The 24,812-nt window shown below is 27.0% G+C and overlaps 1 protein-coding gene across 2 annotated transcripts in view; it reads left to right on the top strand.

Moving 5' to 3' along the window:
• The window catches only part of LOC129966637 (endoplasmic reticulum-Golgi intermediate compartment protein 1-like), a 76,195-nt gene extending 57,299 nt beyond the window's left edge, over positions 1-18,896 (top strand). The window contains exons 3-10 of one of the 2 annotated variants that reach the window (XM_056081135.1): positions 5,863-5,951; positions 6,150-6,277; positions 8,850-8,951; positions 10,704-10,724; positions 10,875-10,938; positions 14,025-14,125; positions 15,945-16,067; positions 17,963-18,896. In XM_056081135.1, the coding sequence (XP_055937110.1) occupies positions 5,863-5,951; positions 6,150-6,277; positions 8,850-8,951; positions 10,704-10,724; positions 10,875-10,938; positions 14,025-14,125; positions 15,945-16,067; positions 17,963-18,070 (736 nt within the window). In that variant the 3' untranslated portion in view covers positions 18,071-18,896. The remainder of the gene's footprint in view (positions 1-5,862; positions 5,952-6,149; positions 6,278-8,849; positions 8,952-10,703; positions 10,725-10,874; positions 10,939-14,024; positions 14,126-15,944; positions 16,068-17,962) is intronic. The other variant, XM_056081136.1, reaches the window with a different exon arrangement.
• Positions 18,897-24,812: the final 5,916 nt, after the last annotated feature.

Raw genomic sequence — 24,812 nt, 5'->3', positions numbered from 1 at the left:
TTGTAAATTGCATCATACTTTATGAAACTAGCAGTAGTGGTCTCTCCAAAACATTCTCGCATACTCTCTAATAAAGGTATTATTGCAGAGAACAACCTTGTATGGTATTGGTGTGCAATAACTACAAAATTTTAACCTTTGGCATTTTTACGGGAATCTATCTTGTGATTCTTGGCGAGTTTTTTCACGATTCATCCCTGACTTGCGATTAAAAGTATCAGGAAATCGAATATTTGTTTTATTCTATCGTTTTCCCCGATTGATAGAAACCAAAATTTGATATTAAACTACAGTTATGGTCATAAAATCGCATACCAAATTCGATATATTTAAGTTATCGCGTTTGCGTATTTCTGAAAGTACAAACCGACAGACGGTCAACCCTTTATTGGGTTATGTTCAAAATTTGATGGATGTCTGCACTACAAATATTAAATATGTGTATAGAATTTTATCCATCTTGCTCTCTTTATTTTATAGTTATCGTGTAAACTTATATTCGAACACTCGGACAGACAGATTTTCTCTGATCGAATTTTGTTCAAAATATGATAGAAATCTACAAATGTGGTGTAAATACCTTACACCAAATTTCATCCCTTTAGCGACAAGAGTTTTTAAGTTATATTTGTCACAGATAGACAGGCTGAAAATTTTCCAAAAATGTGTTTTTTTGGGCTCAGAGCGGTCTAAAACATGGAGATTCTTGAAAATATCGAATTCGAATTTTTTGACGATTATAATACTTTCTCTATACTATGTATATGAGAAAGTTAAAAATGATTCAAAGCGTTTCATCAGGTAGACTGTGTGGCTTTGCCAAATTTGCAAGTTGTTGCTTTAGAAGGTAGATACTCAATAAAGAAAGTTTATTTTTAGTTAAGTCTTTAATTATAATTTAATCAAAATTTTAATATTTTTCATTTATAACTTCGAAGGTTAATATTGTAAAAAGCTATTGTTACATTACTTTAAAATTAAAAAAAAAATAGCCCTTTAATAATAATAATAATAATGATAATATGTTATAAAAATACTTTTTTATTTTATTTACGGTATTTATACATGCGTGCATTACGATGATATCGGATACTTTTTCTTATAGTCAATATCGCACTCTATATATTTAAGTGCAAAGTCCGAGATTTGCATTCGATTTTTTATCTGAAAAAATGTTTAATGATTCATGGCTTACAAAAATCGTTTGTCAGTCATCTGCTATTTAATGAATTTATGACTGTTTTTCAACAATACAAAAATTCGTTTGGAATAGAATGATGGAGAGAGAAAGGATACTGTGTCTAATTATCACTCATTTTGTTTCCAACCGATGGCAACACCGAGTTCCTTCCTGCCCTAATTTTTATATACTAAGTGAGCCATGTTTAGTCGGTTGTCAACGGTCTTCCTTTACGTTGTTTAATTTTCACTCGGGCATCCGCACAGGCTATTAATGATAAAAGAGGGGGATGGGAGAGGGGGAAGTGTGTGTGCAGCTGCAATTCTCGCATTTTGGGAAACTTGTGGAGGCGTCGGAATATGAGGGAGGGGGAAGAACTGTGTGGACAGGAAAACTAACATCCCGGAAGGCGAGAGCTCTGAAAACACTCACTTCCGCCGGCGTACTCTACGCGCGGGAAAAAAGTACTTTTGTTTTTAGCCTCGTGTCCGTCCTCGGGATTTTATTCCGGCGAATAATGGGGATCTCCCGCGAATGGTTATCCGTTGATCCGTCCACCCACCCCTCTCTTCCCTGTTTGCGTCCGGAATCGTGGGATGTATTAATAATGAGGGTAATGTCCAATGTGGGGTGGTGGCCGGAAAAAGCAATTTTTTTATTTGTAAAAAGTGTTTGAAATGACAGATTTGTGAAGTAGCTTAATTATCTAACGTATTCTGTTTCTCCATTATAGTAAAATGAAGAACAGTGTGGACAGAATAAATATTATACCCCTTTATATTAAACTCAATTTTAAAGAAATTCTTTAAAGAGTCAACAAATTCGAACGTCCTAGGTTACTATAATTTAATGCTCCAACAGACCCTTAACAAATAGTTTGAGCGCTATGATCCAATAAAATTAGTTATCTAATGAAATACTATTTGAGAAGCGATAGGGGGGAAAAAAAAATCTTTGATAAACCCTTTATAATTTTGTGAATTGGAACTTTTTCAAAAGCGAATTTTGCGAGCCAGCTTCCGCTATCCTTAATCGTATATGTGAATTGTTTATAATTTTAATTGTTGCATTATAAATATTTAAAAAAAATACATGCATTGGCTCTGTATGAATATTTTTTCCAATAATTTACTTGTTTAGGCAACATTACAAAATTAATGGATATCTTACTACAAGTTCTTATCATTGTTTTACTTTTAACATATTTAAAATTATAATTAAATAAGTACTTTGGTTCGAAATTAAAATAAAATCTGAACAATAAATTTTAACGTGTCTTTGAATCTGCCCACTGCCTTTGACAGCTCTTCATCGATTAAATTTTTTTAAGGCGGGGGTAATATGCAAAATTTTCCAAATATGCATTATTTTATTTGAAAACAACTTAAAAAGGGCAATTCTATTCAAATATCTAACATCCAATGATCCCTGAAATTATCTCCCATATTCATGTCAAGTCTTAAATTATGAGGTGCTTTTATTGATATAATTTAATATTCCTTTTCCTTAAATGAGAGAATAACCATTGAAGACTAGTGGTCAGAATCAAATCTGAATAAGTGATCGCAATCCGAAGTAGGATCATACATGCTAATATTTTTGCATAAAAAACGTTCAAGGGACCTTCTTTCATATGTTCCAACATTTATAAATAAATATTGTTTAAAAATCTTTTAGATTTAAAAAGATTATATTTGACAAAAATCTGTAATTTTTTTATATTTGTCATTAATTGTGTCACTTTTTCTAATTAGTTTTATTTATGTTCTCGGAGAAAAAAACACACACACTTTAAACCCAAATTTAAAAAATTTCAAATATCTAATTACAGAAATTTACATATACAATTGCTAGTATAATTTAACAAACACACAATTGCTAGTATGATTAACAAAATGATTTCATCATATCTGATCTTAATGCTATTGAAACAGTTGCATCTCCACCCCCGTCTTCCGTCACTTAAATGGAAAATGTACAGACTGATTTAAAATTATCATCTCTATTGAATTATAGCAATATCCTATTTTCCGCTGTCTTAAAAATTATTATTCGGATAGTCATATTTGTTTTTCTTTACAATAAAATATCGCGTATACCTTTAACATATAAAATAGCATATAACTTTGCAATTAAATATCGATTTAAAAGTAACATTCAAGTATTCTGTCATAACTGTCTGACTTGCCGAAAGAAGTTCCGTTGAACAGCTGATCATCCCTGCCTGAGACAGACACTATTTGTACGGCATACGTACTACCAGCAGCTCCTCATTTCAGAGTAATGCTGCTGACAGTTATTGCCTAATATGATGTAGCAGATATTTTTGTAGCGGAAATTTTGTTTTCCCAGTTAAAAATACAGTAAAAAATTTTCGGCTATCACCAAAAAGAAAATCTGGCTTGTTAAATTAACTGTAACATTTATAAGATCTAATTCTAAAAATCATTATCAACTGTCCATTGGCGAATCATACGCTGGAGCTCATCTCATCGGTCCATGTATCATCTATCATGCATAATATCCATTCCTCTGAGATCTCTCAATATATTTTTCCCTATGTGTCTGCAATTTTATTTCTGCTCTTAACTGTATTCACCCTTTATCTGATGCACGTTTGTCTAAAGTATTCGATCAGGACAATTTCTCTATCTGCTGATGATTCATTAGTATAGGATACTCAAATGAATGTTACCCATATTGGAAAAAGGTGATAAGAAACTTTTTGAGGTTTATTATTTGGAGATATCTAAACATTAAAATGTGCTTCTTTAAAAAAGCCTTTTTATCGTATAAATCTATAATTCTGCTCAAAATTTTAAAAATGTTCACTTGAAAGAATGAATTAAATAAACAATAGTGGTTTTTCGGTTTTAGTGCAATAAATACAAATATCGACTCGTACTATTTTTCATGATTTTTATAATTTCCCTATTGCTCAAATCTGAAAACATATTTTAAGATACGCAATAATATATTTTTATAAGAATAATTGATTCTTATAATGAAGTGAATAGAAATATGATTAAATTAACTGGAAGTTTTTGTTCCCTTCCCGCGAACCGGATCGGCTTTTCATCGGAGGCCACGGTGGCCTGATAGTAAGGTGTCGGTTTCGGGATTGAGGGTTCCAAGTTCGAGACCCGATTCCATCGAAGAACTGCTTGTAAGTGGGTCTGGTGCACATTAGAGCTATTGGGGTTAATTGTCTACCAGCAGGTGTAATGTGGAAGTTTGGAGAAGGGATGTTAGCTCAGGTGTCAATTTCGTCATCTTACCGAATAGCCCTAAAATTACAAAGTTCACCCCATGTTACTTTAAAACATGTACGCTGATATAATTAAACTAAACTAAGCCGACCTTAAAGCAATTGGACTTGTTGCCTTGTATAGGATACCTATCAAAAGATAATTTATAGTTGAGTATCAACTATTTTTAATTTATTCAGTATACGCAACACATCCCTGTACGCTATAAGTAACAACACATTTCGTATTTTGCAAAATGAAATAATGATTAAGATAATGAAACGAAGCAATAAGGAACACATAACACTATAATTATTCCTTTCCTAAAAAGATATTTCTTCTCATTGTTTTGATGTATGATGAGTCTTAACGTTCATTTGAAACTCCTCATTTGTCTTGAATTATGATTCTGACATCCTAACCAGTTCTTTAATTCAAGAAACAGATGAAAATCACTCTGCTCTAAGCCGCATTCTAAAGAAGGGCGCTAAACTCGCTTCAAAGAATTTTATTTAACGAGTTGGTAAAGTCTTTCGAAATGAACAAGATGTTAGTATACAAGCATGCCAAAGTGAGACTTTGGATGAATATTTCGACATTCTGCCACTATTCTTTACTTTAAAAAATTACGCAAAGAAATAGTAGAATAAGATAACGCTTCGAAGGAACATTAAGGCACATCCCCTGACGATACCGTTTTTCGAAGAGGGGCAGCAGCAAACTTTACCCACCGATATAATAAGTGTCTGAATCATCATACCGAAATGCAACCATTTTTGCTCATACCTTTTTGGTGATTTGTCTTTTTTATAGTTAAGTTTTTTATAGTTGTTATTAAATTTGGAATAAAGAAAGTGGTGTTATTAATGCAGTGTAGAACGGAGGGGGGGGGGGTCATTGTTAATAACTTATGCAGTGCATGACATACATAAAATTTCTATTAGTTTTTAATGCAGCAGTATAGAATTTTTGTTTTTATGTTTTATTTCTGTTTATTTTTTTATGGTACTTTTAAACATTTTGTGCATTTAACAGGAATTTTTTTAAAAATATGCAAGGGGTTTTATTTATTGAAGTGAGTAGAAGATTTGCATGACATACAAATTCATACTTTAAAGTATTTTAATTTTTCATGTAAATTTGCAGCTTTTTTTATTATTATTCCATGAAATCCTTTTTTTTAAAAAAACTGTATTGTTTCAACATCTTTACAGCAGTACATTTCTTTAATTGATTTGTGTGGTACAAACTCAAAAGAATTTTTGATTAATTTCAGTTAATTAAAATGTATTATTTTACTCAATTCTTATGAGTATTATATGTTTCTTTATTAGTATTGTATATTCTTTATTGATTTATATTCTTTATTATTTTATGTTTTAATATTAAATACTAAGCAGAGAAAGTCATTTTTTTTTCTTTCTTTTTTGACAGGTCAAGTGAACTGTTTGTAGATAATCCTGGTGATAATGATCGAATTTTGGTTCATCTGAATATAAGTCTTCCCAGATTATCTTGTTCAGGTGAATATTACATTATTTTGAAACACCATGCTTTAATATTTAAAAATTCCTTTCTGATTTAACAAATGAATAAGTATCTAAAGTTTTTTCAATATTTAATTTTGATTTAGAATTTAAAGTGCAGGTTTTGCAGTCTGTATTAAAATGAGGAAACTTATTAAATTTCGTTATTTTAATTGATTCTGGCATCCATTTCAGTATTGGGCTTAGACATTCAAGATGAGATGGGACGCCATGAAGTTGGTTTCGTTGAAAATATTCTCAAACAACCATTAGGTGAGAAACAAGAGGGGTGCTTGTTTGAAGGAAGATTTTATATAAATAAGGTAAGTTCGTTTATTCGAAATCCAGACAAAATATTTCTTTATTAATTCTTGTGGAAATTGGAATATCTAATTTTATGATTGTAACATCCTTTTGTAAAATTTTTAGCAGCAGTGCATTGACCTAAACAGTTTTTATGTTTTGTGATGAAATTGGACTGCAATCCATTGATTGTCAAATGAATGGCAATCTATAAAACGAACACTATCTATTTTTCACTCTTTTTCTGATATTCCTATACTTGCATATTATTTATAAAGAATTACAATGACAGTATTTTCAGAGTTTAATTTTCAGTTAATCGATTGATTCAATTTAATTTTCATTTTATATGGAGGACTTGACTCCATTACTGACTGATAGTAAATAAGTAGTGAATTTGAGTAAAACATAATAAGATTCTGTAATATAATGGAATCTATTCATCCAACTTCAAAATTAATGGGGAAAAAAATCGACGCATAGAAATTTAGACAAATAAATAAGCAAATAACAATTTTTTTCATTATTTCCTACTAAAAACAACTATGTATAGTTAATTTTAAGAGGTTAAAGAACATTTAAAAGAATTAAGTTATCAAAAATTATTCGCAAATGAAAATAATGCTCAATTTTGTTTTAAAAAATTTTTTTTTGCAAAAATTATTTCGAATGTTTGATAACCATCCTGTTTGCCAAAGATATTTTTTATATTTAATTGAATTTAGATCGCTTCAGTTATTTCTTATCCACGATTCCATCATATTGCCATGTTATTTTATTCGTCTTAAATACACTTTGTTGATTGTGTACATAAACCTTTCTAAATGAGACTAATTCCATGACATCATAAGTTTATTAAAAACGTAAACGTCCCTCGCTTTGTCTACACAGATCTAGAGCAGAACCTTTCTTTAGCTTTCAAATTTGAAGAAAATCATGCGTTTAAATATTTGATGAAACAATAAAAGGGGTTTGAATTTTAGGTCAACAATGTAAAAATTCAACGAAAAAATCTTTTTAACCAATTGCCAAAATGCAGGAAAATTTTTCATGATTATCAAATTGGTATAGTTAAAAAATTATTTTTTTTAAAGTTTTTAATTGATTAAGTATTTTTGTACAATAATATTTTCAGAAATTATCGCGAAAAACTTCCAAAATTCAATTTCAATTAATTAAAATTTCGAAAAACAAAATATCTTAATGATTTACATTCTGCAAAAAGCTAAGTAAATAAAATTTGGTTCATAGGTTTAGCATCTAAAATATAGATTCTTGTCAAATTTTAAACAAAATCTGCCAAATAGATGACCGTCTGTCGGTCTGTACTGCAGCTTAACACAGTAAATTCACACACTTCGCATAAACACAGTAAATTCACACACTTTGCATAAACACAGTAAATTCACGCACTTCGCATAAACACAGTAAATTCACACACTTCGCATAAACACAGTAAATTCACACACTTCGCATAAACACAGTAAATTCACACACTTCGCATAAACGCAGTAAATTCACACACTTCGCATAAACACAGTAAATTCATGAAAACTACGACTTAAGTAGATGAAATTCGATATATTACCTTGTGGCCATAACTAGTTTCCTGTCAAATTTTGGTGCCTGTTTGGCGACAAAATAGAATTTGAAAATACCTATTATATCGAAAGATTCAGTAAAAATGCTAGATTTGCGCCAAAGTTCTATATTTCGTAAAAATCGCGCCATGCAAGGTATTCCCATGGTCCCCAATTTTTAACATGGGAAGGAGCATAGAAAAATTATTGAAGAGTATGAGAGAAAATTTTGAGGGGACAAAACCCGCTGATTTGTTTACCATTTTCGATCTTCCGTTTATTACAGAAATAATAAGGGAAATGTTTTTCCCCCCTCTGTTAATTCATATTCCTTCTTTAAACAAATCCATGGGTGACTTTTTATTGCAATAGGTGTAAGTATGGAACTTCAATATATGAGCTTTTACAATTTTTATAAGTTAAAAATGAAAGCATTGGAATTAATTAAAATAAACTAATAAAAGTGTATTTTTAAAAACTATCAAAGTCATATACACTTCTTTTTAATTTTGTTTCATTGAAAAGGGAAACTCCATCTTAAATTTTATGTATTTGAAAAAAAATCAAAAAAAAAAATCGAAGATGTATAAAAAAAAATTAATATTTAAAAGTTTTATCCAGTTTAAATGTAACTAAAGAGTGTGTAAGAAATGACATTTTTTTTTTTTTTTTTGCCACTTTTAGTTTTATTATTTTTAATAGGTTTAATAATAATAGCTTAGTAATGTTTTTGTCCTTTTTATAATTAATCAGAAATAAATTCAATTTATTCTTAAGGTTCATGTAATATACCTCTAAGCATGAATAGTAACAACATTTATTGAATGATATGTTTCTTGAGGTGAAGGTATTGATTTGAATTGTGCATTCATAGCTGGTGTTAAATAAGTTATTTCATATTACTCTCTATTGTATTTTTAAACGAAATTCTCACATAATGGAATAAAGAAGTAAAAGAATATTATGTTGTGCAATATTTATACTTTTTTAAGATCTCATTCTTTCATCTTAGGTCCCAGGTAATTTTCATGTTTCTACTCATTCTGCTTCAACACAGCCAGATAGCATTGACATGGCACACATTATTCATGAAGTTAGTTTCGGAACCCGAATGGTAAGCCAAACAATTTATTATTTTACTTAATAAATTCTTAGTACATTATTTTATAGAAATGAAACCTCTAATCAAATGTTTCTTTTGTTCTTATATCATTTGTGAATTACATTATTTTGCATTAAATAAGCATTATAAAGGAAACTGGGAAATTTTAAATTTGTACAATAGAGCAGAAGTAACATTTATAACACTGATTAAAATAATTCAATTGTGATAATTAATTTTGGATAATTAAAAGCATTCATTCATTGTAAGCTTTTATTCCAACCTCAATTTTTACACAGTCAATGTTTTTTACCAATGCTATACGTTTTACAAGAAATTTGATATAGGAAAACACTTTATTCATGATAATATGTATTCCCTCTCTAGCTGAAATTTATAAAAATGGCATCTGATTAATTAATATATTATCTTTAAAATAAGCATTTTTAGATATTGATTTAGATTTTTAAAATTCATTATTTATTATTCTCAAAATGTAGCATTTTATATGTACGAATATAAAAAAACCAAAATATTAAACTAAAAATAATATTCATCAACTGATTGTAATTTGTCCTTAATAATTTACTTCTTTTTATCCTTTTAAAATTAAAATTGCTCAGTAACATGCATTAATATGCTTTCTTCTCCTCTCAAAAAATGCTTCTAACATGCTTTTTTTTCTCAAGAAAATAAGATATCACAAAATAATAATAATAATATCCTGAAGGGCAATGGGATAGCTAATCCAGACTCTAAAATATACTTTTATAGTTTAGCATAATTTCTGATTTTATTCAGTGTGTTGTATATTTTCTACAATTCGATCTTTGTGGGGTTTTTTAAAAATTTCCTTGTGTGTGTGTATCTATGAGTATGTGCATGCATGCATGTAAGTGATATTTGTTGAGACTCATCTGTATTATAAGCTTGGGAGATCACAAAATTAAATAATTGATAAATAAACAATTAATGCTTTATGATATTCTTAATAACTATTCTACTTTTACTATCAAATATCATAAAATGGGACAGAACCTTTATTTATGTTATTTAAATTTGTCATAACTGAAGCAAAAATCTTATTTTCTCTTATAAATATGTTTTTTTATCTGTTTTGTTATTATTATTATTAAAAGCGGCTTTTCATCTTTTTAATATATATGAAATTATTAAAAGTAAAATATTACATATTTGCAATTTTATACACAAAGACACAGTTGAAAAATTGCCACAGTTGCCAAAAATTTAATTATTTAAAAATTATCTTCATTACTAACTAATAATCACCAATAATGTCAGATACTGAATTATGTCAAATAATTACTTCAATAAATAAATTTTTAAAAAAACCCTAATCCATTGAGCATGTGAAATTTTTATTTCATCGGATACTTTTTAGTCTTTGGTTAGCTTTTATTTACGGCTTTAGGGGGGGGGGACTACATTTTTCTAATTGACATATCATGTTATTTTATTTTTTTCAACGTGTGTAAAAGGGAGTTAAATTGCTTATAAATAGCTTTTCTCATTTAGAATTTACTAGAAAAGCATTTGCATTTCATTATTATTTTGATTTGAGGGAACAGTATGTAATTTGAAGGAACAGTATGTTTTTTTTTACAGTATGTAATTTTCTTTCCATCAGATTGATATTTATAGATACATAATATCATGCTATTTTTATCAAAAATTATCTGTGCTTTAGAATTATTATTTATTTTCTGCTTTACAAATATTTATTGTAATTATGTTACTTTTTAGCCATTCGAAGAGCTTACTAAGGTTAGTTTTCTTAATGTGCTCATAAATTTGAGAGAAAAATATTTTATTGTTCAGTCTTAATTTTTGAAATTACATTTTACAAAATTAAATCAACTTTATTTACTATTTGTATATTGTAATTAAAACATATTAACTGCATTTTTATCTTAGGGTAACTCTCCCATAAAAGGTTCTTTCAATCCTTTGAAAGGTATTGACAGATCTAAGGCCAGAGGTAAATGTTGAATTTTTGTTATTTTCACCTATAGCAAATGCTCTTGAGATATTTTTTATATCACTCTGATTTTTCTATCGATTAATTCATTCATTTAAAATAATGCCAGTTAATAATGTTGCTCAGAAGGAATTCAAAATCATTTATTTAGCATATGTATAAAGCAGTCAAAAAAAAATTTTTTTTTTTTTTTTGGGGGGGGGGGTAACTTTTTTTTATACTTGTTAAAAGTTCTCAATTTTTATTTTACTGCTTTAGAGAAAACCTTGGATATCCTACTTTTAATTATAGAACAATGTCACTGAAACTGTTATTCATGAAGATACTGTTATGTACCCATTATTGAGTCATATATTTTTGCTCAGCTTAAACATTAATTGATCATTCATTATATACAGTAGTTGCCAACGAAAATGTATGTTCATATTTCTTTTATGAATATGACATTATAAAGTAAATGGAACTAATAATTCTTTTGAAATGACTATTTTGTTTATAAGTATTATTAAAATAATTTTTGCTATTATGTCTTTTTTTTTTTTTTTTTTTTTTTGTGCTTTACATTAGTATTAAAATATGTAAAAATATAGCTTAATGTTTTCATTGGCCATTATTATATATGTGCTAGTTTCATTTAGTTTAAATTTAGACATTCTTTATTTGTTATAATAAATATTCTTAACTTGACTATTACAATTTTTTTCTTCCAAAATTTGCTCTATTATACTTTGTTCTATCTATCTGGCATTACCAATATTTGTGTTACTCATTTAATTTCACTTAATTTATTTTATTATTTGTTCACTTAATTTAATTCACTTTTTTTATTTCTGATTTTTTATAACTATTTCCTTTACTTAATTTTTTGGATATAAATAGTTTTAAAAATTTGATATAGAACATTTAATGTAAAAATCTACCACCACAAGCATTAGATATTTAACTGTGCTAGCTACAATCATTTTCTTAATTATACCATGGTAAATATTAGATTAAAAATGTTACATTTAAAGCTCTTATGACATATTTACAACTCTTTGCTGCCTCACATGATATAATTGGTATTTGTCATTATTATTAAAAAAAAACTATTCACATATAAGTTTTGATAATAGACAGCCTAATATCAAATGTGGCTTTATATTATTCTAAAGATTTAACCATTTTTTTATAGAATATTTTATAATTCATCCTCTTGTCTAAAGTCTTGGTTGGATTTACATTCAGAAAGTTACTGGGAGTAGCATAAAGCTACATTATCCTATCAGTATCATATTTTTGCTAATCTAATTTGTAATTAAATATATAGTACAACTACTGTATTGATAGGATTGACTATGAAATCCCAAGTAATTCACTGTCTTCTAACTGCATTCAATAAATCTCAGTGCAAACCCATTTTTCCATAGTCAAATATCACATAGTGCTTCTTTTTTAAAAGTAGAACAATACAGTTCAGAAAGAAACGTTTTTTGCTTAATAATATAGTTTTCTAATTACAGAATATGTAATGTCTCAATTGATCCATTGAATTATATTTAAATCTGCCATAACGTTGTATTTATCTAAATATAATGTAATGTGGTTTCATTTTATGCTGGTTTCAATGAAAGATGTACTACAAAAATTATTTTTAACGATTATATTAATTTCTTGAATTAACAACCTGATATTTCTAATTCATTGCATGTATTTCACAGCATTCTTTGATGATGATCTCATCTTATTAAGTAAGATATTTATATACCTTGAAACAAATTAAAATTCTTGACGTTGTTTTTGAAAATATCTCCCATTTACTCCAAAACATGTTGGGTTTACAGGAAGCTTGAGACACATGTACATTTCATATATTAAGCTCAAATATATTTCTCAAATAGTAGTTTCATAAATAATTCCAAAGATTTATTTCAAAGAGATTTCAAAAATTAATTTCGATTTTTTTTTTCTTTTATAAAATTTATTTTAGCGCATGATGCACATATAAATATTCAATAAATTAAACAAAATAAAGTAATTGTTCATCTTTAAGCCTTTCATATATAAATTATATTAATGTATCATGTTTTTTTTTAAATTTGAAACTAAATGAAATAAAGAAAATAATTACATATAAAAGTGAAAAATAAATAAAATCACTTATTATTTTTAAACAAAATAGTGCATATTTTCTCTGTAAAAAATATACTTTTCATGCTATACCCATGAATTTTACGAATTTTATTTTGAAAGAACTGTTTTTTTAAGTAACTATTAATTTTTGTTAAATCAGTTATTCTTAAATTTTATAATTTAAATATAAGTATAATTCAGTAATAAAATATAACAATGGGTTTTTTAAGTTGTTTCAGTATAAATACTTCTTTAAAAAATTTTTAATATACTATTGATTGAACTTTATTCAATTATTCCATTTCACTTTTAGTTAAATTATACTAGGGCAATCTCAATAAAGAAGCAATAAATGGCATTTAAATTATTTTACTGACTGGAATCCTTCCTTTAATTTGAATAAAAACTTTAGTAATTCTCATTTGTATTATTTATGATATTAAACATGATACATTAGAGACAAAATGTTTTTTTCTGAAAAACTCCAAACTAATTAAATATTTTGAAGTCTATTATTCAGTAATTTCATATGAGTAGAAGTATTTTCTATTTTATTCAGTGATTACTTTAATTTTAAAAATGCAAGAAATACAAATAAAGTTTTTAAAATTTTGTATGTGATAACAGTTGTAAAAAAGTATATGTAATAATATGGTATTTTATGGTATTACTAACATATTTAATGATAAAACATGTAATTATTTATCTTAGCATTAAAATTGCATTATTTCTTTGATAGAAACCATTCCTAAAAATTATTTTATTTAGTTTTTATTATTGTAAAAATTATTAATTTACAATTTTAGTAAAATCGCTTTCTTTCATTAGCTGGTCTGAGTAAGTACTAAATAATATATTTTCTTCATTACTTCATTAGTTTCCATATTATTCTTTAATGCAAATTTGCAATTTTTAACATTTCTTGTAATGTATATTATCTTTCAAAATCTTTTTCTTTTTTTTTTTTTTTTCAGACATTGAGTCGCATGATTATGTGATGAAGATAGTACCAACTATTTATGAGACTCTTGATGGTCTTAAGATAGAAACCTACCAGTATACTTATGCATATAAGGTACGGGTATATGCTGATGTTATATAATATGACTACTAAATTAGCAGCCTTTGTTTTCTTTTGGTGTATAAAGAATAATCTTACTTAGAATTTAAAGTGATATTCCACAACTTATTTCAATTTTACATTTCTCTTCTTGTACATATTCTTAAAATCAATATTTTTTCATTAAATATTATGATAGACGATTATAGTATAGTTTCTAGTTGAACTATACAGTTGCAGATATGCTATATTTATATTCAAAGTTAATATGTTTGTTCTTTGTATTCCTCTAAGTCATTGAACCTTAAGACAGTTTATTCAGAGCATTTTACTACTGATGTAATTTTATTACTGATTCTTCATTGATGAAATTCCATCTGGCAGGCTTATTATTATTATCTAATAGTAATTAAATATAAAAATTTCTTTTTTGAAAGTAAATTGCAGTTAATTTACTTCAATGTTAAACATTTAAGATATATTGATTGAAAAATCCTGTTATAAAAACAATTATGTGGAAAAACTAATTTGATGCAAGTATCTGTTATCCTCATGTTAATTAATCTTTTATAAATTTTGACTTAGTAAATATTCTATTTGAAAACTGTTGACTAAATATGATTTTAGAATAAAATGATAGATATTTATTTCTATTTAGTGTTGTGTTTGTATTCTTTTTCCATGTGTTCACCCTGAACTTTTCCCTGGTATTTTAATTTAAAATTTCCTGTGTTTTTTATTTAATATTAATTTATAATGGCATTGGTTAATAAAAGTCATCTGAGATATCTTTGCTCATTTCTAAGCATTTTAAAGAAATTTTTTTAACTTTTTTTTTAAAAATTATTATACTGATACAGTTTGTAAAACAATTAATTATTTGAAAGGCAAATTTTGTTGCAAATAAATGTAATTGAATTTGATAAAAGTATTCAGCTCATAAGATTATTTATATTAAGCTTTTTCTTATGATCATTAGCAATTTTTATCATTTCAGTATAATAATGTGTGCTCAATATAAGTATTATAAATGCAAATTGTATTTTGAGTCACTTATTAATTGATTGGTTCAGCCATATTTCATGTTTACTTCTTTGAAAGCCTAAATATTGAATAGCAACTTTTACTTCAGTGCATATATTGCTTGTTAAAGAGGCCATGCATAATAACATCAAAGGTTTTTCTTTGCTTGTATAATATATTAAATAAATTTCATTAAAGATATAGATTTGAAGATAACTGGGAATTACTTTAAGAATAATTATTAATTGTAGTTTTTTTTTTAATCCTAAATGTTTCTGCTTTGTGAGCAGAATGTAGTGATAAATACATAACACAGATTTTGAAATCATTGATGCAATATTAAGGGAATTGATTTCATTTTGTAGCTTAAATTCTACATCTGGAATAATGACTTTATTTTGCTTATGATGAATTTCAAAAATTTTAGTGAATTAAAAATGATTTTAGTTCTTATAATATCACACATGTGTGCCATTTTGCATTATTAATTTCTGTTGAATATATTTTATTTTAAATAATACTTTATATACATTAATTTTGCTTAATAAGCATATTTTATTTTTTTCTTTTAATTAATTTTGTATTAGTTTATTTAGAGAATTTTTTTTTAATTCTGCTTGATTTAATTAAAAAATAATTTTGAAAAATGTATAATTTTTTTATAACACCATCAAATAATTATAACGTACTTACTATTAATGTATGATTATTTATGATACAAAATTGTTATTTAATATAGAATTGCCATTTTTTTTCTTACTGCATTTTCTTAGCAAAATTATTTATTTATGACTATTATTATTATTTCTAGAGCTCAGTTACATTTAGTCATTCAGGTAGAATAATGCCAGCCATTTGGTTTCGTTATGACTTAACTCCCATCACAGTCAAGTACACTGAGTCAAGGCCGCCACTTTACAGCTTTTTAACAACAGTAAGTTGACTTTTTGTCATTAAAAACCTTACATAATTTGTTTATTAAATGTCTCCATCTTGCATTACTTTATTTTTTCAATCTCTTCTTATTTAAATTCAGTGAAATTTTAATCTTTTTATATTGATGTTTAAAACTTCATTAAACATTTTTGGGAGGGGAAAGGTCTTGCTATAATGTCTTTGTAGCAAACTTTCTAATATATATGATTTATTTTTTAAAAGAATTTGTTAATATGGAAAATGCAAAGTTGAATTCATGGAAAATAAAATATATATTTATTTTTAAAAGAACAATATAAAGGTATAAGCCTACACACAGAAATATGGCTTGTACTTTAGGCCTATTAAGATGCATATTTGCAGGACACAATTGTATATTGAAATGAAAATCCCCACCACCACTTTTATTATTATTAAAATGAATTCTGATGTTCATTTGTGAATTTTAATTAAAAATTCTTTCCATTATCTATCCTTAAACATTTTATACATTTATTGCATGTTTTCATATTTTACTTTAAACTCTATGATGTTTTTAACATTCATGTTTTTCAATAAAATAAAAAACATTTTTGTATGATATTAATTATAATAAAGAAATATCGGAAAATCTCCCAAGTATTTATTATAATAAGGAAATATTGGAAAACTTCCCAATGATTAGTGTGCAAGAACCTCAAACATCAGTATTAATTCTAATATGCCATCATTTTGATTCTTTAGAATACGAGTTTGAAACATTCTCATAATTAAATCCAAGTTAAATAAATTATTCTTAATATAAGATCTTCTGTTAAAATCTATTACTCTCTCTATATATATTATTTAAATGGTCAGAATTTTTATGCTGAATGTCATAGTAATCAATGAGATTATCTATTAAATTACATTCAATATTTTATTTTACTAAAGATTTTAAATCTGTTTATAAATGTTTGTCTCTTTTAAATGCTTCCATAATAATATTGCCATGTTTATTTATTCTTAGCATAGAATCACTTTAGAAATGTAGGCAAATCCTTTAGATGTTAAAAAGAGCAAATTATATTTTAGATCTGGTACAGCCTATCAAAAAAGTTTTTGAATACTGTTCTTTATTTCAAAGTTAATTACCACACAACAGAACTGTAAATGCTTGTTGTTCTAGAAATATGTTCTCTGAGTGTATGAATTATTCCTTCATGTAAGAGTTCATCTACATATTTTGATTTATTTAAATTCAATTTACTAAAATAGCAACATCCAGTTTCGAATGCATACCTGAATTCTGTATATTAATTTTGTGATTTTGAGTAAATGGTTGATGATATAAGCAGTTGAAAATTTGAATTCCTGTTGTTAAATGATAGTTCGTTTGTTTTTTCAATGTATTTCAAGATTTAAGAAATCTTATAAACAATGATTCTCTATTTACATTAAAATATTCAATAAGGCTAAAATTATACACATTTAAAAATAAAAAGTATATTTTATATTTTAATAAATACACAAGTTTTATGTTGACTCCTCAGATATTGGTCTCAGCATATGATCACTCATGTCAGTGAAGTATAAAATTGCAAGTTTTTGTCCAAAATTTTGCATATGTACCAAATAGAAAATTAATATACTTTAACCAAAATCTCTCAAAATTATTTTATGTAAATGTATGCTTCTGGTCATCCAGAGGGAAAAAAAGTTTTACAGAATGGGGGGGGGGTGATGAAATCCTGATCTCTAGAGTTTTAAAAATTCTTATATACTCTTGTATTATTAATAAGTATTCAAAAGTTGTTGATAGTATTGCAGTATAAAATGACTTTTTAATATATTATAATTGATCATTATCTATAAGAACAATTGAATTTTTTTCCCTCTTTTTAAAATTTTTTCTAATATTTTATTTCTTTTTAGGTTTGTGCTATCGTAGGTGGAACTTTTACTGTAGCTGGAATCATAGACTCCATGGTCTTTTCTGCATCAGAAGTGTTCAAAAAATTCGAGATAGGGAAATTAAGTTAATTTCTGAAAAACTTAGTTTTATTTGTTGGAATCTCAATAGCTGAAAAAGTACGACTTTCTTTCCACCGATATCTAAAAGGATTTTTAAGAAAATCCATCTTCCAGTATCATTAATAAATGGAGGAAACAATTTGTCTTACTTTTAATGCTGTTGAATTTGTGTATGACATTCCTCTTTTATATATGTTGTATGTGGAGAATGGTAAAATTAAAAAAAATGTTGTTATGTTTGGTTTGTGATAGATATTGGCAAATAGGCTGTTTTGTTTATAAATGATGCCTTGTTCTTATTTTGAAACTTTTTTTTCTTTTCTTTATGAAGTATTTGTTGTTGAGATTAGTTCACAATTATTGTATTTGCTGAAATGGTGCTATGATCTCGGAAATGTTTATGCAATATCTTGTTTTCTCTTTTTTTGAAATGTTTTTTTTAAAAAATGGGCTGTTTTACTTTCATCCCATTTATATTATGTATTGCATTTATTTCAGTATAAGGCGTTTTTCTTTATATTCATGGAATGTTTGAAAGCAAATTTAGATTTTTTTTATAAAATTAAGTTGCACATTTATCTGGATCTTAAGGAAATTTTATTGTTTTTACTGAATATTATTGTTTTAAAATTTTATGCTATGTTATTCAGAGAGAAAAACAATAATTTTTATGGAAGATGAAAACCGATGATGTACCAAAGGATTTTATTTGATAACATTTTCAAACACGAACAATGAAGCTGACAATAAATACTGAATTATACTTTTCATTGTATTGTAATAAAAGGCTTCCATTGTATACAAATATAATTAATAAATTATCTTTTAAAATGTTTTTACTGACTCATTTATTTATTTCTTTGAATTAAAGACAATTTTTCTGTCTGAACTCTGTTTTGTTTACTTTTTATTTATTTGAGAATGCCATCTTTTATTTCTTTTCAGAAAAATTTTAATTTCCTCACATAGAATAAGTGGATAGTAAATTAAAGATATGTATTAAAGTGTTATGCTTTATTTCAATATATCATAACACTGCTTGATGAAAATGGGACAAATATGGTTTAAATAAAAGTTTAATTTGTGATTTTTTTTTCAGTACTTACTATTATATATATATATAAAATGAGTCCTCTTCAATCATGTCCCAATAGCCAATATTTAAATTTCTTGAGATAGAACATTTTTCCTGTTGGAAGTAATGTCTAAATGATGGAGCAATTATATTTTATGTTGTTTTTATCACTAAATATACTTATGGAAAAATTAAAATATCTAAATTTGTATATGCTTTGTCTAGTTAAAAGATACTTAAATATTTTAAGTAAAAATGGTACCACTCCTCTTCTACTAAAGCTGATTGAGTTATGGAACTTTAAATGCCATTATTTTAAACCAATCAAAAATTGCCTTGAGCAAGCACAATTGCTTGATTAATAGATCTTCTTTGATCTACCAAATGGCCTAAAATTGTTAAATATAATTGCTGTTAGAATTGCTCATTTAATACTAGTAAAATGCACTTTGTTACTTTAATGTTGAAATCAACTGTGCATTTTATATGAGAAAGAAAATGAAGTGATTGCATTAGACAATATGCAATTTGAAATTAAATAGCATGGATAATTTTACATAGAAACAAATGTGACATCATTTAATATAACTTTATTACTGAATCCCATTCTTAAAAGTAAAGTTATGCAGTTGAGATTTAATTGAAGAAATTAAATACAACCCATACTGCCAGTAAACATGACTAATATGGTCAAAAGTATCTAGACTTTTTAAAATTTCTCAATAAAGGCTGAAGGAACAGCCCAGAAAGACCAGATAAAAATTATGAGTGAGCTCGCATTTTGAAGTGCAGATTTCATTATGGAGACATTTAAGAAATCTGAAATTGATGAAAATAAAATAGTTAGGACTTAATGGTTTGGACCCTAATTTACATAAAATAATTAATGATTTGCAACTTTCATCAGTAATTTTTATTGCTGTGTGCATACTTCTTTTGTAATATGGCTTTTGCAAAAATTGCTTTATAAAATAGTCTTTTTAATCAAAATTTCTCTGCATGCGCTTTAGAATTTTAATGAATTAAAAATGAAGAGAAATTTCGGTTTTCCCCGATAACATTCGAAATTGTTATAGTAAAAATGATTTTTACATCTTAAATTTCAAAAATATATATATATATTTCCAATTTTTCAGCATGTAAATTAAATTTCTATTTTAAATAAAATTTTAAAATATATTTTATACATATTTTACAACAATTTATTTCACACAAAAATTAAAAATAAAATTTAACTTGCACATTGCACGTGTGTGGGAAAATTCAACATCTTTTCTATCAAAGTGTTGATATCACATTAACAAAAGCTCAGATTGAAAGATTGCACTAACTTTTACTGCAAACTAAAACTAGAAATATGTAATTTTTAATGTCTAAGAAAGATAAGTGCAAGAAATAAGTTTCTGTAAGCTTTTAAGATATCTATATTATTAATTCAATAACTCTATAGTGTTTATGGTAAACATGGTATACATATATATATATACATGTATATGTATAGAAAAAATGGTCTAAATGAAATAAAGAGTTTTTTGCTACACAGTTTGAGTCATAAAACATTCTGATGAAATACAAATTTTATATTTTTATACAGACCGCCGATCCTATATATTTAGTAAACTAATCTTGGGAAACTAACATTTTAAATGAAAAGAATAGTTCGCGTTTCTGAGACCTAAACTAAGTGAGTTATGAAAATTTGAATATTACTTTTATAAAAATGCTAAATTTTGAACTACTTTATTACCGTGTTAGAGTAGGTACGCCAATCAGTGCCCGGAATTTCCTCAAGACTGAACAATTTTGAAATTGATTATCCTAAAATAGTGATACTATTCAAAACTTCATAACTCGGCTAGATTTAGTCGTAGAAGACTGAAGCCTTTTTTTAAAAAAAAAAAAAAAAATGATGTTTCAAGAATATATTATTAAATATAATTCTTGAGAACCAAAAGACTGTATAAAATATAGACTTCGTAACTTTTTCGGAAATACATTTACCGACTGAAAAAAAAATAATTATAATTTACGTTATTTAAATCTTTTGAATAAAACTGAATTTTATGATGAATCGGAAAAAATTTCATTCAATATATATATATATATATACTAGCAGACCCGGCCACTCGTTGCTGTGGCTAAGGTTTTTGTTACGTAGTAGTAAACTATTGAAAGGAAAGAGTAGGAGAATACGGTCATGGGGACCACCATGCTTTTTTACACAGATGCCATTTGTAAAAAAACATGGGGACCTCCATGATTGATTTTCTAGTACCGTTGATATTGAGCAAAAATCAATACAAAAAAAAATTTAATTTCTTTATTTTTTGTATTCAAGTTTGTAACAAATGAGTACATTACAAAGTTGTTAGTAAAAAACACGTAACACTTAAACTTATAAATGAGGTAGGTAGGGCAGATAGTTTTAAATCTTTGACAATAATGTTTATTATTTTGAATTATAAATACTTTTAATTTCAATTTAATTTAGCACTAATCGATGCACAATATTTTTGGTTAACCTGTCTTTAGCTAACACAAATAGATTTGACGGTTTTCCAACACGTGAACATGCAACGTATAGTTGCCCATGAGAAAAACATGGATTTTCCAAATCTAAATCACAAATGGACATTGTTTGGCCTTGAGATTTATTTATAGACATGGCAAAAGCTAAACGAATTGGAAACTGTAACCTTTTGAAGGGTATCGTAGATTCTGATGTTATCATAGGAATACGTGGCAACAGGACCACTTCTCCTTTAAACTTTCCAGTTAAAATGGTAGCTTCAAGTATATTTCCGATGATCTTTTTGATGACCAACGCGTACCGTTGCATAATCGTGGTGGATTCAAATTACGCAGGAGAATAATAGGTGAACCAATCTTTAATCGAAGGTTATGTGGTGGCATTCCAGGTATATCTAGTGAATTTAAAAATTAAATTGGAAAATTTACACCATCATTTTCATCAACAACAGTATTGATTGATTTAAAAGACATCAGATCGCCTGGTAACAACTGTTGTATTTGGAAGTTAATGTCGTCAACATCAACATTTTTAGCTGCCAAAATAGCCCGATCACTGAGCCAGTTATGATTCAAGTAATTACTCTGTATATCCGGAAAAATATTCTGAATCAATTCATTTTTTCCCTGAAGAACAGTGCAGAAATTGTCTGGCAGTTTAATACATTGCGTATTTGGTTGCAGTTCTATTTTACCGTTCCCAATATCTAGTAATTGTTCAGAAAATATTTGTACTGATGGATCATTTTGCAATTGTACGCGCATGTTTATGGACAATCGAAGTGTTTCAACACTTCGCCATAAGAATGATTGTTTTAAACATGCATTTTAATTAAAGATTGTTGAACAATGAAGCACTAATAATTAAAAAGCAAGAATTCCACTGTATTACTTTTACTATAATATGAATTCAATTTATACTTCAGTCTAAATAACACGTGGTGGGCTATGCTAATACCAAAAATTGAAAAAGTAAAAACAATTGAATTTCATTGTATTGCGTTTACTACGAAATAAATTTAACTTATACTTTAGCCTCAGCAACACGTGGTGGTTATGCCATTAAATTGCAGCTTATGTGAAACGTTGGTACTTTTAACACAGCGCCATCTGTTAGAATACTTACTCAATCCAGTCAACAGATATCGCCATCTGTTAGAATCGCTTGGAGCTAACAGATAATTGTGACTGTCAAATAATGAACAAATAATTTGTTCCTTCTTAATACCTTCCTTCTTAGTATAAACCCTTTATGATGTATAATAAATCCTCTAACTTCAGTGATACAGATTCTGGCTTCCTCAGCTTAAAGGAAAGATTTTTTTTTTTTTTTTTTTTTTTTTTTTAAAGTTATATATTCCACACATGAAGTTGCCATGAGATTTATTCCGTCATTGATACATTTGCCTGTTGCAATAATTCACAATTCATTAACAAAATGAAATCAGTTTCAGAAACATTTATTAAATAATGATAAGCATTGTAGCTGAAGTGAATGATAGCTGAGTTGATGATAACTGACATAACTTGATACGTACATGCAGTTTATTAGTAAAGAAATGAAAAACTGAAACGATTATTGTAACCATTTTTTTATTATCATATCTTCAATAATTTATATAAAAAATGATTAAATTTCATTTAGCATACAAATGAGTTAATATTTTTTTATTATCCGATTAGAGGAACTTATTATTGGCTCGTTCACTTACCTTTTTTAAGATATCCTTAACAAAAGAAATAAAATCATTTAATAGAAAATTCAATGAAGGTAACAAATGTTATTGAAGTACAACATTTTTCTTAGTAAACAGTCAGATAAAGAATCGGAATTCATTCAAAACGAAAAGTAATAATTATCCGTGTGCACCTCCAAGTATTTTTCCAAACTTCTTTATAATTAAAAAAAGCAGAATTTTAGTATGTTATATTAATCAGTGATCCGTTAAAACGTTTGTAATTAATCATTTTCAAATAAAATATCTTATTTCTGAGAATTGCCACCGTGCAGAGTAATACAAAATTCAAACATAAGATCGTGATACTTTATCCTTTGCAACGTATCAAATTTATTGTATGCATTAAAAAATAATTGTGGAAAATGATATCTTATTCCTGAGAAACGTTTTCGGATAGGATCATAAATAATTCGAACATTCGGATTCGAAACGTAACGCAAATGCGTGAGTTTTTCTACGCTAGTTGGGGTAACGCTATGCAGATTAGAAATTTTTAATTTCCTTTATTCGGTTTTATTTTAATTCAAAAGTACTTAAGAATGAATCTGAAAGATCGATTCATTAACAATGTTTAATTTTAAATGCATCAAACATTAAGAAAATAAATAGAATCGTTTCAAATAATCAGCCGAAAAATCTTAAGCCTAGCTTCATGACTGTTGGGGAAAAAAACTGAAGCCGTATCCATTTGGCGATGGGGAAAATGAAAAGATTTTTTTGGCGGGAAAGTTAGTTTTTAATTAATAATTAAAATTCTAATTAAAAATTCAAAAAAAGGGCTATCCTATCTTTTAAGTTAGATCAATCTGCACACGGTGTGCAAATTTGATTAAAATCGGTTTAATAGTTTAGGAGTCCATCGCGGACAAACAACGTGACACGTAATTTATATATATTAAGATATATATTCTTTGATGTATATGGTATATCAATGCAGAATGATTGTGTTTTCTGTATATTTTTAAAACGCACATTTTGTTTGAACAAAAAGGCCTTTGTATTAATTGAAGTTGATTCACTTCAATAATTAATCAAAAATTCGAACTCGATATTTTGACGAATCACTACGTTTTAAACCTCCCTGAGTTCGAAAAACACATTTTTAGAAATGTCCATGAATCTGACTGTGATAAAGATAACTCAAAAACGCCTTGAGCTAGAAGAATGCAATTTGGTATACGGTTTTTACACCAACTTTTTAAATTTCTATCAAATTTGAGCAAAATCCGTTCAGATGAAGTTAGGCTGTTAGAGTATAGAGTAACACAACTACAAAACGAAGAGTGGAGGAGGTAGATAAAATTAGGTACAGAGATAGGGGCGATGACTGAATTTCATTATCGCGATATATCGTCCAACGCATATCGATATTTTTCGATATATCGTGATGTCATTATTTATTTATAGT

The sequence above is a fragment of the Argiope bruennichi genome, chromosome 4, assembly GCF_947563725.1.
Source record: "Argiope bruennichi chromosome 4, qqArgBrue1.1, whole genome shotgun sequence".
Lineage (NCBI taxonomy): Eukaryota > Metazoa > Arthropoda > Arachnida > Araneae > Araneidae > Argiope > Argiope bruennichi.
The sequence above is the reverse complement of the archived record's forward strand: the minus strand, read 5'-3'. Positions and strand labels throughout refer to the sequence as shown.